The sequence below is a fragment of the Cyprinus carpio genome, chromosome B8, assembly GCF_018340385.1.
Source record: "Cyprinus carpio isolate SPL01 chromosome B8, ASM1834038v1, whole genome shotgun sequence".
NCBI lineage: Eukaryota > Metazoa > Chordata > Actinopteri > Cypriniformes > Cyprinidae > Cyprinus > Cyprinus carpio.
The window spans coordinates 10804087-10820691 of record NC_056604.1 but is presented as its reverse complement, the minus strand read 5'-3'; the positions used below and the strand labels follow the sequence as shown (position 1 = coordinate 10820691).

At 38.7% G+C, this 16605-nt stretch overlaps 1 protein-coding gene and 1 pseudogene across 1 annotated transcript; both read right to left on the bottom strand.

Moving 5' to 3' along the window:
* Window positions 1-1840: 1840 nt before the first annotated feature.
* On the bottom strand, window positions 1841-4171 carry LOC109098881 (forkhead box protein D2-like). Its single transcript, XM_019112394.2, has one exon. It carries the CDS (start codon window positions 3685-3687, stop codon window positions 2578-2580), a length of 1110 nt encoding a protein of 369 aa, XP_018967939.1. The 5' UTR covers window positions 3688-4171; the 3' UTR covers window positions 1841-2577.
* A 3698-nt stretch (window positions 4172-7869) lies between these two features.
* LOC109099070 lies at window positions 7870-9182 on the bottom strand (annotated as a pseudogene).
* Between the last annotated feature and the right edge of the window lie 7423 nt (window positions 9183-16605).

Here is a 16605-nt window from a genome sequence, read left to right as displayed (position 1 = left end):
ACTTAACTAATCACCACAAATTCATTAGCTGTAAATTATGACATAGACGTAAACACGACCACATGTAAGCACGCGCGGTTATGAGAACATTTTTCTCCTTTCCATTTCATTCATAGGCCGCGAGTACAGTTTTATTCGCTGTACAGATCAAAAGTACACTATTGTGTAATGCTCCTTCCTCTCTGCTGCTCTCTGTCACCTCCGACCAGCAATACATTTATCGTCCTTCCTCCCAGTCTTTGCTGCTAGAGAAGCACATGACCTCTGCCCTCAAGTGCAAAATAAACGTCCCAAAGTAAAGTCACCCTATTTTTATACATACATAAACTAAAAATATATATAGAGAGAGTATAATTATTATAGGCTATCCTTGGTTTAATTATTAAGTATACTAAGCATCTCTATTCTGAGTAACCAAAAAGGGCCTACTCAGAAATGCATAAGTCGCGCATTATATTAATTTACCCTAATACTCAATAATTGAGTAATTTACAAATTCGTAGACTCTGCAGCTCGTACTTACAATTTTACAAAAAAAATAATAATTAAAACAATAATTTAATATAAAGATATGCCTTTATAGCCTATTTAAAAAAATCAAAATGTATATAGACTATGGTTATATTATTATGACAGAAAAACACTTCAGTTTCACGCGCAGTTTTGGCTGGTGGTCCAGAAGTATTTGCATAATACGGTTAAACTATTAGTTTGGTCCACTTTTGTTCACATGAAACATGGCCCAATATTTAGCCTCTATTTTAGATGAAAAAGTATACGACGTTTTGAATTAATAGGGCCACGACCGACATATTTGCATTCGCTTCAAAAGGATTTGCGGAGTTGAAGAAGAGAGAAAAATACGGTGAGTGAGTCAACCCTTCCTTTATGCCTAACAACCAGTTGTCAAAAACACCCCACGAAGCAAATTTACCCATTTGCGCACGAACCAAGTAAATAAAGGCAGCTTTTTTATACCACCTTCTGAACAGTACCGTGTGCTCGGCCAACTCTGAAATGGATTCATCAGTCTGTTTTTCGCACTACGGTGAATTCCCGCTGCTTCTTTTGTACATGTCTCAAGACAACACAGATGACATGAAAGCGGACAACCGAGAGTCTTTTAAGACGATCGCCTTTCAGAAGCAAATGTGTGTGGCTTGTCTCGCTAGGGACCACTTGCTGGGTGCCCATTCAGGCCTTAGGGACAAGGTCTTCAGTGACAACATCAACAAATGGGCAAAAAGCTGTATTATTGAGGATTAGATTCTAGATGAAAAAAATGCTACCCCAAATTAGCAACGAATCCTCAAAAGACTTCGTGGGTATCCATGTAGAACCCTCACATTCAATTATAGGCTTTCAAAGCGTTGATGTTCCCATTGCTGTAGCTCTTTGTCGTTTGCCAGAAACTGGTCAATTATCATGGCTCAAAGCGCCACACAAGAGGAAACGTGCCTTGGGCCTTCAACGTACTAAATACTCGTGTGAAATTGTCACACACTATGATTTCTAATTTTTCTATTTTTCTAAATCTATTTAGCCTAAGGCCTTAATAAATAATATGTGGCAGCAAATATTAAACTAACATTTTGACAATGTAACTATATTATTGTTGTTTGAATTTGAATAGTCTCATTAGGTCTAGCATTGTATAAACTGGTGAAAATGATTACACTAAACCAAAAAGCAATGTGGCTAAAATTATTGGTTTTCCAAACTGACAGTTGCTTCAACATCAAATATTGTATTTTGTGAATAAACGTTAGACAACTCTGTTAAGCTGTAGGCTGAAAGGCCTGTTTGAAGACTAAAGCAAAAAGAAGTTAACGAAAACATCTTCAAAATTCACAAACATTTATTGTCTTGCCATTACAACAAAAAATGACCTATGGACATTGTTTTGTCTCTTTACATATAACAACATTCTTTTCACAGATATTTTTTTCAATGGAATAATGAAATACGTATTAACAAGAGTCAGACAGAAAGAGGTAATGCGATTTACACCAAGAACCACATAATCATCTATCAACAGAAATAAAATAAGAATAAAATTCACCAGAACACTTCTGTTGAGAGAACTAGGGGAAGTGGGACGTTAACCTATGTAATCTATTTACAGCCCCTATTGTCTCTGGCAATGTGCTTTCAAAACAAGTAAATCCTGAGTTTTAAGTCTCGGTATTGACAGTGCTTTTCACAAACTCACAAACTATACAAAACAATAAAATAATTAAAACAATCTCCATTTAAGTCAACCAAAAGAGGAAATTCCATGTCAATGAGTACAAACTATTTGACTTTCTGGACAAAACGGCAAAGGTCCACTGGCCGTCCAAAGGTGAAATCTTAGCTTACTATTTACCTGGTCTTAATTTCCTCTCTTCAGTCTGTTTCTCTCTTCAAAATATTACATATTTACAGTTCATAAATATACTTAATTATTCTTTTATTTAAGAATTCAGAAACATGAAACGGGCAGCATTTTATCTTGCAAAAGTGTAAATCCTACCTTAGCAAATGACGAAACAACCATATTAAAGTGGACTGCTGCACTTTCTATTTGCTGCCACTCTAGAAATGGCAATTGTTAAGGCTTGACGTTTTGCTCAAGAAAGTCTGTGTGGCGGGCTGAAGCATCGCTTCCTGCGTTAGATTCAAGTGGTTTGTGGCAGAAGCAAGTGTGGGAGTCAGCATGGCCAAGATCTGAGCCTGTCCACCCGGTTGCGTGGTGTACGGCGAAGCTGGTGAGCTAGCCGCACCAATTATATTGTCTATTGAGAAGGAAGGCCGACTTGGGCCATTAGTGTCCGTTTTAAGAGGCGCCAGACCAGGAAGGGTCGGGCTGAGTTGAGGATAGAAAGGCTTCCTCAGCTCGGTACCTAAAAACGAAGGCAAGCTGTGTGGCGTGGAGAATATGGAGGACGGCGTTGGGAGAGCACAAGGTGCATTTTGGAAAGGGAACGCGCCTCCCGGGTGGTGTGGGTGATAGGGGTGATGCGCGTGGAAATTTTGCAGCTGTAGGCCGTAATTGTAACCGTACGGTCCGTAGCCGAACCCAGGTAGAAATCCCCCTGCGTCCCTAAGGATCTCGTTGGTCTGGTGTCTTTTGAAGCGCTTCCTTCTGCGCAGAAAACTACCATTGTCAAACATGTCGGCGGACTCTGGGTCGAGGGTCCAGTAATTGCCTTTGCCCGGGTTACCGGGTTCACGGGGTATTTTGACGAAACAATCATTTAGTGACAAGTTGTGACGGATAGAGTTTTGCCACGCGGGGAATTTCTCCCGGTAATATGGGAACCTGTTGCTGATGAACTCGCAGATCTCGCTGAGAGTCAAACGTTTCTTTGGGCTCTGCAGGATAGCCATGGTTATCAGGGCTATATAAGAATAAGGGGGTTTCACCAATGCATTTTTCCCTGGTTTATCCCCCGTTAACGTACCGGTTCTGTTGTCATCTCGTGTCCCGACCCGGTCAGCCGGACAGTCCAAGCTGTTTTGGCCCGGAGAGATTGCGCCCTCCCCCGCATTCTGGGATAGATTGTCATCGGAGTCATTGTCCAAGTGAAAACTATGATGGTGGTGAAGATATGTACCCTCTTTTACAATATCCCCGCCAACGACATCGATGTCCACATCGTCGGACAGAGCAGAACTGTCCGACATGTCCGTCCCCAGAGTCATCCTTGGAGAGTCTTTTTGTCTTCCTCTCTCGCGTTCCGTGTCCAGTCTCGTGTAGCACCCAACACAAGCAGTGTGTCCCTCTCAGTCACTTGTGCTTTCTGGAACCACAAAACTCCAGTCCTCCCGAAGCCAAGAATATATTTTCTTCACGTCCGGGAGCCGCATAGAAAATGAATAGAAAATGTACCTTAAGAAGCGAAAAACGCTCGAAAGGATCACAACGGACTTGCATAACATAAAAATCGTCCACACCTCAGAGCGATTTCAAGTCTAACTGGACACTCGGTTAGACCTCGATTTCCTTTTCATGGAGTGAAGTCGGTCCGTATGCGATATGAACTTTTGGATCTTATGACTAGCACTATGACTATTCATTCACTAACGAGTTTTCAGTTTTCATTACTCGAGCATTTGTTATCGTGTACAGTCGCAGCGCTGCGCGTGAATGAGCCTCCAAGTATACCCCCGCGCGGCTTCCAAAAACTATTTATCCAGGCACCATAATCACGTGATCCGCATGTCAGTAACCAGGAACTACGGGAAGTTTAGAGCCGAGAAAAGCGGCAGAAGGGAGACAGCAGCAAGTACGTGTTATCAACTCGCCTTAACATGTGTATTTAACAGACATTCGCGACAAATGACAAACATAATAGGCTACTGATAAAATAAAATAAAAATCTGTGTGGTTTATATGACTGGTTAAATCCCGCATGATTTAACTTTAAAAAAGCTGAGGATTTTTCAAAGATAATAAACTGGCAAAGCATAAATCAAATAACATCACGCCTTACTACACTAAATGATTTATTATTTTTTATGTTGCTTAAAATAATCAGCATAATAACAATAAGATATTAATAATGATCCAAATAAATAATGATTAGATACTTTAGTAATAAGTCAATGATACAGAAAATAAACAAGACAGAAAGAAAGAAAAGCACTGGTATATCCCTGTCTGTATATATCGCCAGATGAATATTTAATTCCATTTAGCAGAAAAATAAATAAATAAAAATCCCACCAAATACATAGTATAAAAACCGTTTTATCTAACAGGATTCAACGAATCGAAATTTCCTAAATAAATGGACACATCAAATAATAGGTTACATAAGACTGAAAACAGAAAAAAAATTAGGGTCACAAAGCAACAGTGATTAATTACAAAATTGCACAGCATGATTAGGGACAAATTATTTTAATATTATTCAGGCTTTGTCAAAGTTAATCCACAGTTTAGCATATAGAGGCCACAATGTAGCTCACTGCACGTATTTAAATATTTCAGGACATTTGTAAATATCCTTGTATTCATCTGCATTGCAGAACAGCATGAATCAATATAAGTTATTCTAGAACTCGGCAGGTGCATGGACTGTTTTAACAATATTTATTTATTTGGCATGAAATAACCTTAAATTGTACTATATTCTTACAAAAAGAGGGTGAAACGAAATCTCATGCGTTCGAGTTCTAAGAAGGTCACTTTTTTTAGTGCCGTTATTCACCTCTTTTTTCTCAGTCAGGAATTCCAAACACATCCGTTTATAGATACCATGTAAATATTCTCCTAACGTATATAAAAGCACAATAAACTATGCAAACTGTTTGAATTCGTCTTTGCCTATGTGTAGATGACAATATGCGCCCACAAAACGTGCTGGGCATCGAATTTATTTTTCATTATGCTCATTATTCATACACAAACCCCAAGACCCAGTCTGTGCCTCAGTTAGATTAAAATATGTTCCACAGGATATGCCAAATTTCACGCTCAGCATGCTTTGCGACCATATTTTCTCTTATATTCCGTTTCCCATAAGAATTTATATTCCTTTAAGCTAAATATGCGTCTTTTCTGTTATTAAACTAAATTAAAGTGCAGATAAAAACGTTTTTTTTTATTATTTCGGTTATAAAAAATATTTTAGTTTAATCTTTTAATGGACAGTAGTTTAGTCTGTAGTTTTAATAACTTAAAAGCAATTAATTGCTAAACAGTTCAGATTAAAAAGGGTCGCTATAAAAGTTCATTAACTGCTTGTTCGGAAACGGGTACGGAGCAATCTGTGACACTTACAGAACAGCTGCATATGGGAGCCCAAACTCAGAGGTCAAGTTAGCATTCTTCTGTCTCATCAAATAAGATATTTGATTTATAAATTCAATAGTTCAAAATATTTTCTCAAACTGGTATCCTATAGCATATATATATATATATATATATATATATATATATATATATATATATATATATATATATATATATATATATTATATATATAGCCTATATATATAACTTTTTTCAATGTCTTATGAAATTCAGTCTCTATCTTAATATACAGCGCTAGGGTAGGCCTAATTAAACTTTAATAACACTCTTTTTTGTCCGCTCAAGAGACCAAAAAAAAAAAAAAAAAAGAAGAAAATAAATAGAAAGAAAAAAATGTCGTGCACGTCTTGGTCCCTGCACAACATAAATGTCATAGTGCAAACCACAGGCGACACTCTGAAAAAGAACCAGATAATCACCGTCGGGTTTTGGCCTAAACTGACAAATAGGCTTCCCCTTCCTTTTTTCATCCTTTCCGGTTTTAAGTGGGCTCACCAGTTGATGTGTTGATGGCTGACACGGAATAAAAGGACTCTGTACAGCGCACTGTAACTCTGTAACATTTTTGACCAAATTACTGCCACCTAGCGGTTCTACGGTGCATCCACACAAATGAAAAAAGAAGCGCGCTTCAACTGCGTAACCAAATCAAACAAAAAATAACCATGCAGGTCACTTTTTTAATTTTACGAAAACTAATATTGTGGCTCTTAAAACGTAGCCTATTATTCATAAATAAAATGTCGTGGTAATTAAATGGACCTTGTGCTTGTTTCTCAATAACTAATCATGCTCTTAATTAAATGAAGTCACTTACGTTTTCTCAGACCAGTAGCCTATATAAGCCTATTGCATGTCAATAAAGAAATGAAGTGATTTGTTAGTCTTTTTAAGACTAGACTAAACTAACGCCAAACAACAGTTTGTCTCTCCAGAATGAAAAGAGCTTGAAATTACATACAAACATGAAAATTAATCTTGTTGAGTGGCTGAACATTCAATAAGTGAAACATTCTGAATTTAAAAAGGGAAAATAGAATACAAAAACAGATGCTCAATAAATACAATAAGTAAAGTTTAAAAAGAAGTGCATTTAATGACACTGCACTTGACGTGGTCATAAGGGACGCGGTGGATCATGCTCCTTTGAAAACTTAGGCTATACACACACAATTGAAAACGTTTTTAAACATAGTTATAGGACAGGCTAAAAAAATAGAGAAAGACGGTGGCGTAAAAACGCTATTTTTAACAAAACATTTTATTCTCGGAAATAATATGATTTTGCTGATAAAACGTGATTACGTGTTTCATAGACAACCATGTGTTTGGAATAGCGTTCTCAGGATATTAAACCCAGTCATGGCCTAAACTTGGTGGTGACTGACATCTAGTGGATGTTTTGTAAAATGCTCCGAATCTTGGTTTTATTGCATTTAGTCCAATAACCAGTCGATGTCGCCCCCTCACCAGCAAAATAAGTGGACGATTACACAATTTGTGATTGAAGTTAAAATATATAGTGCATAAATATTTTAAGATGATATTTTATAGGCTAAGCCTAAGTGTCAAAAATAATTCAATTAAAAATAATTCAGATTTCTTTCTCTAGTGAAGACCCACAGACTATATCAATTGACTGAACTATTTAATAAAATGTATTAAAAAAGGTGGATAATAATAGTCGATAAACAGAAACATTGTGTCGAATGTTAAATAACTTCAAATATTTAAGCATATAATGGGAAGATGCAAGTAACAAGATGATGCGTAGGCTATTATTTGTTGCTATTATTACGTTGGATTATTGAATCAAATTGTTCTGAACGACAGTTAAAATTGAGAACAAACGAAACATTATTACACAAACACATTTATTATCTTAAAATATTTACATTGTTCAGGGGGTTGTTTGTTCTCTGATATATAGCCCAAACAATCTTTCAGACCTCATATCAATAACAGAACTGTAATTCATTTTATACAACACAAATAACTTGTTAATTCTGTCACACGGTACACAACTTTTGTTACATAGTCAAGAAGAACCTCAATCTCGCGGCCATAGTTGTACAGTGATCGCGTTGTCAGTGCAGGCATTTTTACATGTATCGCTCCAGTCCTGAGGCAAAATTGGCTTGTCTCATATATGAATTATTGTAGGAGTTTATTGTTGGTCCGGAGAGACCTAAAAAGTGGTTCTGTATGATCTGCGCACGACCCAGAACGCACAGGGGGGCAGCGAAATCCTGTTTCCCGAGCAGTACACCTGTGAGCCTCCCGGTGAGAAGCTGGACTGCGTGACCCCGGACAGATGAGTAGGCGAAGCCGAGGAGGGGTACGTGTAGTTGGATGTCATGTTTGAAGCAAGAGGTCCAGTGTTCCTGTTCAGCATGTTGCTCGTTTGATTTATCGGTTGTGTCTGAAAGCAGGTTGGGTCAGAGGTGGATACGGAACAGCAGGAGGTCATGGCACCCAAGTCTCCAGCACCCAGGCCGAGAGACTGCGGATTGAAGTCTCCTCCACTCTGCATCACTGTCTGCTGACTAATAATGTTATCGATGATGCTGAACATCCTGGGGCTGGCCCTGCGTGACCCCGGCCGATGCCTGATAGTGATGCAGCATCGCCGGGTGCGGGGAACCAGCCAACTGAGTCCCGTAGCCAGACGTTGCACCCGGGTACAAGGTGTTGGGGTACGTCTGTCTACCCATAGGTGTGGGCGTAAAAGCGCTCGAGTTTTGCATGTACCCAGGATATGTGCTAACATCAGTACGCTTGAAGCGCTTCCTTCGGCGCAAGAAACTCCCGTTGTCAAACATGTCCTCAGCGGCGGGGTCAAGCGTCCAGTAGTTTCCTTTACCGGGCCTACCGGGCTCCCGCGGGATCTTCACAAAACAGTCGTTGAGGGTGAGGTTATGCCGTATGGAATTTTGCCACTTCTTGGAATTCTCGCGGTAAAAGGGAAATCGTTCCATGATGAACTTATAGATGCCGCCTAGAGTGAGTTTTCTCTCAGGTGAATTGGCGATGGCCATTGCTATAAGCGCGATGTAACTGTAGGGAGGTTTACCTCGCTGCACTGGCCTTTTCCCTCCGCCGGCTGCCAGTGGCGGGCAGGTGTTCTTCTGTCTGACCCAATGAAACCCCTTCCTCCCTCTCTGTATTTGGACTGCTGCCCCGAGGCTCGGCTTTGATCAGAACACCGTCCTTGGCTCCGGGCTTGGTGGTTCAACGCTGGTGGAGGAAGAGGAATCGGGGAGTCCAGGCTCACGTTGGGAGACACCACCACTGGACTGGCCGCCTCGGCTGGCGAGTGCTGGGACTCTGCCGTCATGTTGCACATGCCCGTGAAGTATGAAAAACTTGCAAGATTCATAAAAGTTGACTTTTAAACTTTTAGGATTGGCAGAATTGTAAAATTCTTTCAACTTGCCCACTAAACAGGGTATAAAACTATTGACAATAATAAAATAAGCGTGCGCTCAGCTGTAGATTAGAGAGGTGTTTGTCTAACCAGGTGAGTGAGTCGGGGGGGAGATTTATAGAGCGGGCGGAGTGACGACATGGGCCGCCTCGTGACGATCGATTGGGTGACAGTTCTTCCCTCACTAACAAAGAATGCGAGGTCAGATAATCAACCTTAAATGCATTTTGGACGGATGGATTTGTATATTTTACAACCTGTTATTTAAAGACATATCTGATTAACCTGACTAAACACCAAAATTCAAGAATAAATCACACAAAAAAATATATTTAAAAAAAGTTAAACACAGGGAAAAGTTTTTAACATCTAACCTAGCTTTTTTCATATTTCAGTATGAGCTGCCATTAAAAGTTTATGCTTCTGTCCTTCAATGAAAACAAAAAGGAAGCAATAGGCTACAAGTGACCTTATATGGAATAAAAATTGTGAGAGATCAGATAAAGCAAAGTGGCTTACATAATAGCTTCCACTGACTTGGGGGTCATTCAGTGCAACACTGAGCAACAGGATTAGGAAGGAAAGGCTGGAGAGGTGGAGGTTAAATGCATACTAAATATTGTAAGCTGAACAGTTTCACAAAGTATGGCTTTCTTCCCATCACAAAGACCTGGAACATTATGAATGCGAATACTCAATTTGGTTGATCATGTTTGTTCACTATAAAAAACACCATTAAGATATTGTTTTTTAAAAATCTCTGCATACATCCCTTTAAACTGTAACAATTTCTGCCAGTATACTCTTATCAATTGAATGTAAAGTTGTCACAAAGTGCAATAAACTTTTCTGTGCATCACTTTAATTTGAGGCTAAATGTTTTACTGTGCAAAAAAGTCACAGACCGCTCACTGCAAGTTCTATCTTTGATCTCTCTATCTCTCATAGTTTGCCCAGGGTTCACTGTGTATCCAGGACCGAAACAACACACAGAAAGGCTGTAACAGACTTCCCAAACTACCTCTCAATCCACCAATTGAAAAATAAAACAGGCCTTTAAAAACAGCAGTTGAGCTGTGAAAGCTTTACAGAATGTTAAAAAAATACTGTTGGTTTATTTGTATTCTCCAGAGAGACTATAGAGGGTGGGATGTTAATACAGCATCACAGCACTCAACATCAACTTATCACCCAGGATTTTACTGATCCGAATTACAGCAAAGACAATAACAGTGTGCACATTCTCATCATCTTTAAATGAATAGTTAAACCTATCAGGGAATTACTAGGGCTTTGCATTTCAACACAAGGGATCTATAGCAAGGTCAGGAGGTAAAATGTCTCTCATGCCTAAAACTCAAATTAAGTTTTCTAAACAAACAACCCATAAACAATTTAAAACAGGTAAGTGCATGCATATTTGGGTAGGAGTGAGAAAAAAAGTGATATGAATGAGAGGGAGAACCTGACAGACAGTATTCAGCTCTGACTGATAAGAAAGAAATGGCAGGATGAATAAGACCAGAGTCATAAGCCATAACAGCATTCACCCCTGCCCAAAGCACAAAGCATGCAGCGGCCCCAGCCCAAGCCCCTCCCTAAGCCCAGCTAGCCGAACAGAGCGGCTGGCTAACAGCTTCAGACAGGCGTGGGATCAGGGCTGTATCCAAGCAGGATCTGCCCCTAGTGCTGCCAGGTCAGGCAGACAAACAAGGGCTACAGCCAGGAAACAGTCCCTCCTAAGTGCCTTCCTAGGGGCATTGCTTGAGGTTGCATTGAATTAAATAAATCCCGTAATATTACTCTCTTATCACACACACACACCAGAGATACACAATCGGCCAACTCTTGAAAAATTGCTGTAATAAATTCTACTTGGTTTGTAATACTTATGTGTCTGGATGGACATATGCACACTGTGGTATGCATTATATATATCATGACAAATCTCCAACAAGTGAATATACAGTAAAGATATAAGTGCCTTCCTAGGGGCATTGCTTGAGGTTGCATTGAATTAAATAGACTGTTAAGATTTAATGTCCCAGGAGCTATTAAAGTAGAATACATGTCTGTTTCCCATGGATTTTATGTAACCTTTTTAATGCAAAAATGTCCCTGTGTTATTTGGACACCTAAAGGGTAGTTCACCCAAAAAAGAACAATTCTTTCATCATCTACTCACCCACACGTTTTTTTTTAGGCAAAAAAAGAAATGCAATAAAAGACAATGAAGTTCAATCAGGTCCAATGGGGGCAAAAAACAGTTTTGAGAGACATGTTCCACAGAAGAAAAAAGCCATAGGTGTATAAATTATAACATAATTTTATAACATTGTTATTAAATATCTTTTGCAAACAAATCAGGACTATTTCTCAGACCCAAATTCACTTTTGTGAAATGTTTTGCTTTAAAAATGTGCTCATGCTATCATTCTTTAAAACATCTTTCACTGGTTTGATATTTTGTTATTTAATGGCATTCATACATTTCATTTTTATTAATTTATTTTTGTATAGAAAAAAATGCATAAAAGGAAATGCATGCATTTGGGTCCAATGGGAGCAAAAACAGAAGAAAAAACCATGTAGGTATGGAATCACATGATGTAAATGATAACAGAATTTTAATTTTTAGGTGAATTTTCTTTTTAAATTGCATTCCATTAAAATATTAAAACAAATTGCATTTGCATACAAGTTCTTTTCTCAGAGCTAACTTTTGTGAAATGATTGAAAAATTTGCTTGTGCTATCATTCTTAAAACTGTTCCCTTGGGTTGATATTTTGTCATTTAATGCAAGGACATTCATACATTTCTAAGTGTTCCATACATTATGAAGCCATGTATGTCTATGAATATATGTCCCACAACTCACCTAATTCTAACCCCAAATCTATGCAATTATTTTTCACGTTGGAAGAGATGTTTGAAATTTTAGCTTGGTGTCCACCTCTGCTATATCTGTCAGAAAAGAGAGAGAATGTGAAGGAAGAGAGAGAACTGCTGAGTAAACACTTGGAACTCATTCATTTGCACACTGGCTCCAGGCAGGGCTGGGGTCTGAGAGGGGGTGCATGAGAGAAAAAGAGAAAGAATGAAAGAACGAGAGGGAATGAGAGAGGGAAAAGCGAGCGGGTGAAAGAGCTGCCCCTTTTCTTACCCAAGCTCATCAAGTACGGGCCAGGGCTCCTGAAAAAACGACAGGATTAGTGGAGGGCTGGGGCTCGGTCAGGTCGGCTCAGCCCACATCACTCCTGTACTGCACGCTACATTGCTTCGCTAAAGCGCTCCAACATGGTTCTCACAGAAAACACACACACATACACAAAGACACAATACATATACACACTTACCAGCACGCTCGCACAAGCATGCACCACACATAGCTCATTGACATTCTCGGCAAAGAGCAGCATTACCATTTACTGTAATTCTTGACACATCAATGTTCACATCAACACATACACACGACTTCATTATAGTAGTGAAAATGTTTTTTGTTTTTTTTTAATCTGGAAATTATAACATTTAGTCTTCTGGCAAACCTGTTGATATCAGTAGGATGACTTCAAATGTCCTTACAAATCAGTTTTCACTTAATTTTAGATATTAGTCAAAAATGTATACAAACACTTTTAACACATCTACATGTCCCAATTTCTTTCTATCTTGTAGAATTGCATTCAAGTAATATTATGAGGGTGCAACACTAAAAATTAGAACATGATTTGTTTGTAAGCCTCCAATAGCACCCTCACGTTGTTCCAAACCTATATTAGTCCAGATGATATGTGCAAAATTTGAGGTGATATGTTCACTTTTTCATAAAAGCATGAAACCTGGTACAATTGTACAGGTTTGGGCCCTGAACATTTTCAGAAATGGAGCCATCGCAAAAACACCTCATGGTTGCCATGGTGACCATATTACTTTCAGCCATAACCAAATTATGTATTTTGTGTCATATCTCCTGAACCAAACATGATAACACAGAAAAGGTGATGTCTACCCCTATGTTCTGATGGCCAAGGATTATAATGATACCATATACAGCAATAAACTGTTCAGGTGAAGAGTTAATGGTGAAATCAGCAATGTGAGAAGGAAATCACTTTTATTGTATTATTCAATAGTACAATAAAGGATTGTTTTAATTAATTAATAAATTATTAATTCTTTACATTTATATATCACTTTTCTGGGTACTCAAAGTGCTTTAGATGAAAGGGGGAATCTCCTCAACCACCACCAATGTGCAGCATCCACCTGGATGATGCGACAGCAGCCATACTGTGCCAGAACGCCCACCACACACCAGCTTAACTAATATTTTATTCAGTAGAACAATAAAAGACCGTTTTCAAGAATGCAATCATTAATTTCAGAGATTTAAAAAATATAATCTCAAGTAAATGCATTTTCCCTTACCTCTCAGGCAGAGTCAGGTAGGCGGTAATATGTTTCCAATACATTCTTGTTCTCTCTCAACAAAGCTCTAACATCACACGCAGACGGCAACGTACTCTTGCTAAGCTGCGTCCTATCTGCACCTCTTCTGCTGCATTTCTGTCATTTTCTCTGGGTCTCTGGAATTGTCAGTCAGCTGTAAACAAACTTCATTCTGGCCATTGCTTCTCAGTCTACTCTTAGTATCTTGGGCTGGACTGAGACCTGGATTCATCCAGAAGACTCCGCAACCCCTGCTGTTGTCTCTAACGACTTCCCTTTCTCTCACACCCCCCCATCAGGTTGGAAGGGTACTGGTCTTCTCATTTCTAACAATTGGAAATACTCAACCCACTCTTCCCTATGCAATAAAAATTTGTGCTATTATGGAAACAGATCCTGTTAAACTCCATATTGTAATGATTTATCACTTTCCTGGTCAACTGGGCCCCTTAATAGAGGAGCTGTATGGGCTGCTGTCCTCATTCTCTGTGGATGGCAGTTCACTTGCAGTCTTTGATGACTTGGAAATCCAATTGGAGGAGCCTTACACTGCAGACTTCCACTTTCACTCCTAGCTTCATTCAATCTCGAATGGCTTATCACCGCAAGCACTAACAAACCAGGCAACCAGTTTGACTTACACATGCAATTGTATCACAGACAACATTTGGTAAACCCTCTAGACATCTCTGCTCAATTTTTTATTACATTTAACCTACATATTACTACCTGTGTGCCACACAATTCTTCTGCCAGTTACTTTTAGGCGAAACCATACCCTCCATTTCACCCTTCCATCTTTCCTCTGTAGTGTCATCCTCTCTACCCTCACCCACCCATTTCTCATCTCCAGATGTAAATACAGCAACCGATACTTTATGATCCACTTGCATACTACCCCTTCTAAATAGCTGTCTAGACAGGCCAGTGCATACTACACCTTCTAACCTAAAAAGTTGCCTTGCATATCATCAAATTTATTGAAGATGGTAGCAGTTCTGAGAAAACAATCAAAACCCTTGTATGAATCCTAGCTTTTCCAAAATTTATGTCTGTGAGAATCTCCCCCAAGTTCTGACACCTGACAGCAACACTAATTTAATCCCATACCTGACCTATTTGACATAAAAATGGGACCCAAACCGCACCTGCATGAAATCTTCTACATGAGGTAGAAAAAACTAATTTATTAAAACTTTTAGATTAAATACAGAAAGCAATCAAAGAGCACTCCCTTTAATAGAATCACTACAGCTGTCAATTAGTGGCAGTGCGAATTGGCTACATTCAGCCCGAGTTGAATTAGTCTTGGTTATTGGACCCACAACCCACCTGTGCTTGTCACCGTCCGGCCTGCACCCGCATCACATCCAACATATAAATATTATTCCACCCATGACCAAATATTAGCGATTAACCTAAGTGTACCCACCCGCATGCAGGACTCTGGCGTTCCACCTTATGGACAACATAATATACAACTCTAGCCCCAGAGCATGATTGTAAATTAAGTTTACATGAAATACGTTTGGAATTTCATTCTGCATCTTCTGAGATTTCATTGTAATCCTTCTCATAAAGTCACTGAATTAACCATGAACTGTGTTGCCGTCTGCATGTGATGTTAGAGCGTTGTTGAGAGAGAACAAGAATGTATTGAAAACACACTACCGCCTGACTCTGCCTGAGAGGTAAGGAAATATTAACCTACCTGAGAAGATGTTTTTTGTATCTCTGAAATATATGATAGTATTCTTGAAAACAATCTTTCAATGTACAGTATTATTAAATAAAACATTATTTATCAAAGAAAGAAAAAAATAATAGCCATAATATGGACTTTTGTAAATGCTGTGATACTGTGATGCCCATATACTGTACTATTTCCTTCTCACATTGCTGATTTCACCATTAACTCTTGCTGTATATGGGATCATTGTAATCCTTGACCATCAAAACATAAGGGGAGACATCACCTTTTTTGTGTTTATGTTTGGTTCAGGAATTATGACACAAAAATACATCATTTGATTATGGCGGAAAGTAAAATGGTCACCATGGCAACCATGAGGTTTTTTTGCGATGGCTCCATTTCTGAAAATGGCCACAAACTATACAAGTGTACCAAGTTTCATGCTTTTATGAAAAAGTGAACATTATTTTCACATATAACCTGGACTATATTATATGAGTTTCTTTCTTCTGTTGAAGATGAAAGAATATATTTCGAAGAATGTTGATTACCAAACCATTTTTTTTTTGTACTATGGAAGTCAATGGCTACTAGAAACTGTTTGGTTACAAACATTCCTCTAAATATCTTCTTTTAAGATCAACAAAAGAAAGAAACTCATAAGCCGGGTTTCCATCCAAAGTTGCAAATTTGACTTGTTTGCAAAATTGGAATATCGCACAAAACATTTGCGAACAAGCACCGTTTCCATCCAACGAGTCAAAGAGGCCAAAATTGTCACTTCCTGATAAACTGGCACTATACATCACTAAGAAAAGTAGGAGAAGCTACTGAATATAATAACTTTCCTATATAATAAATTACTTGCACCTCAGAACGAGCAGACGAAACAATGAATGTGGTTATCACTTTCAGAGGTGGATGCTGCTGTTTGGGAACGCAGTCGTTTAACAGTTCTGGGAAGCAATTATACAGAAATACTTTGATGACAGACTTTGCTCTGGCATTTCCGAATGACCATATAACAACATTTCAGATGCAGTGGAACAAGATCGATCCACTGGTTAGTCAGAATTTACCTTCCCATAGCACAAAGTCACATTACTTTTTTGATGCGCTTGGAGGATTTTATTCGCAAAATGCATTTCCATTATTCACATTAACCCTTTTTTGCACAAGTAAAGAACCACCTCAAGCGCGCATAAAAACTTTTTTTTGCAAATTAAGGC

Excerpts from the sequence above, each read along its gene's own strand:
- LOC109098881 (XM_019112394.2), bottom strand. The coding sequence starts at position 3,687 with ATGACTCTGGGGACGGACATGTCGGACAGTTCTGCTCTGTCCGACGAT.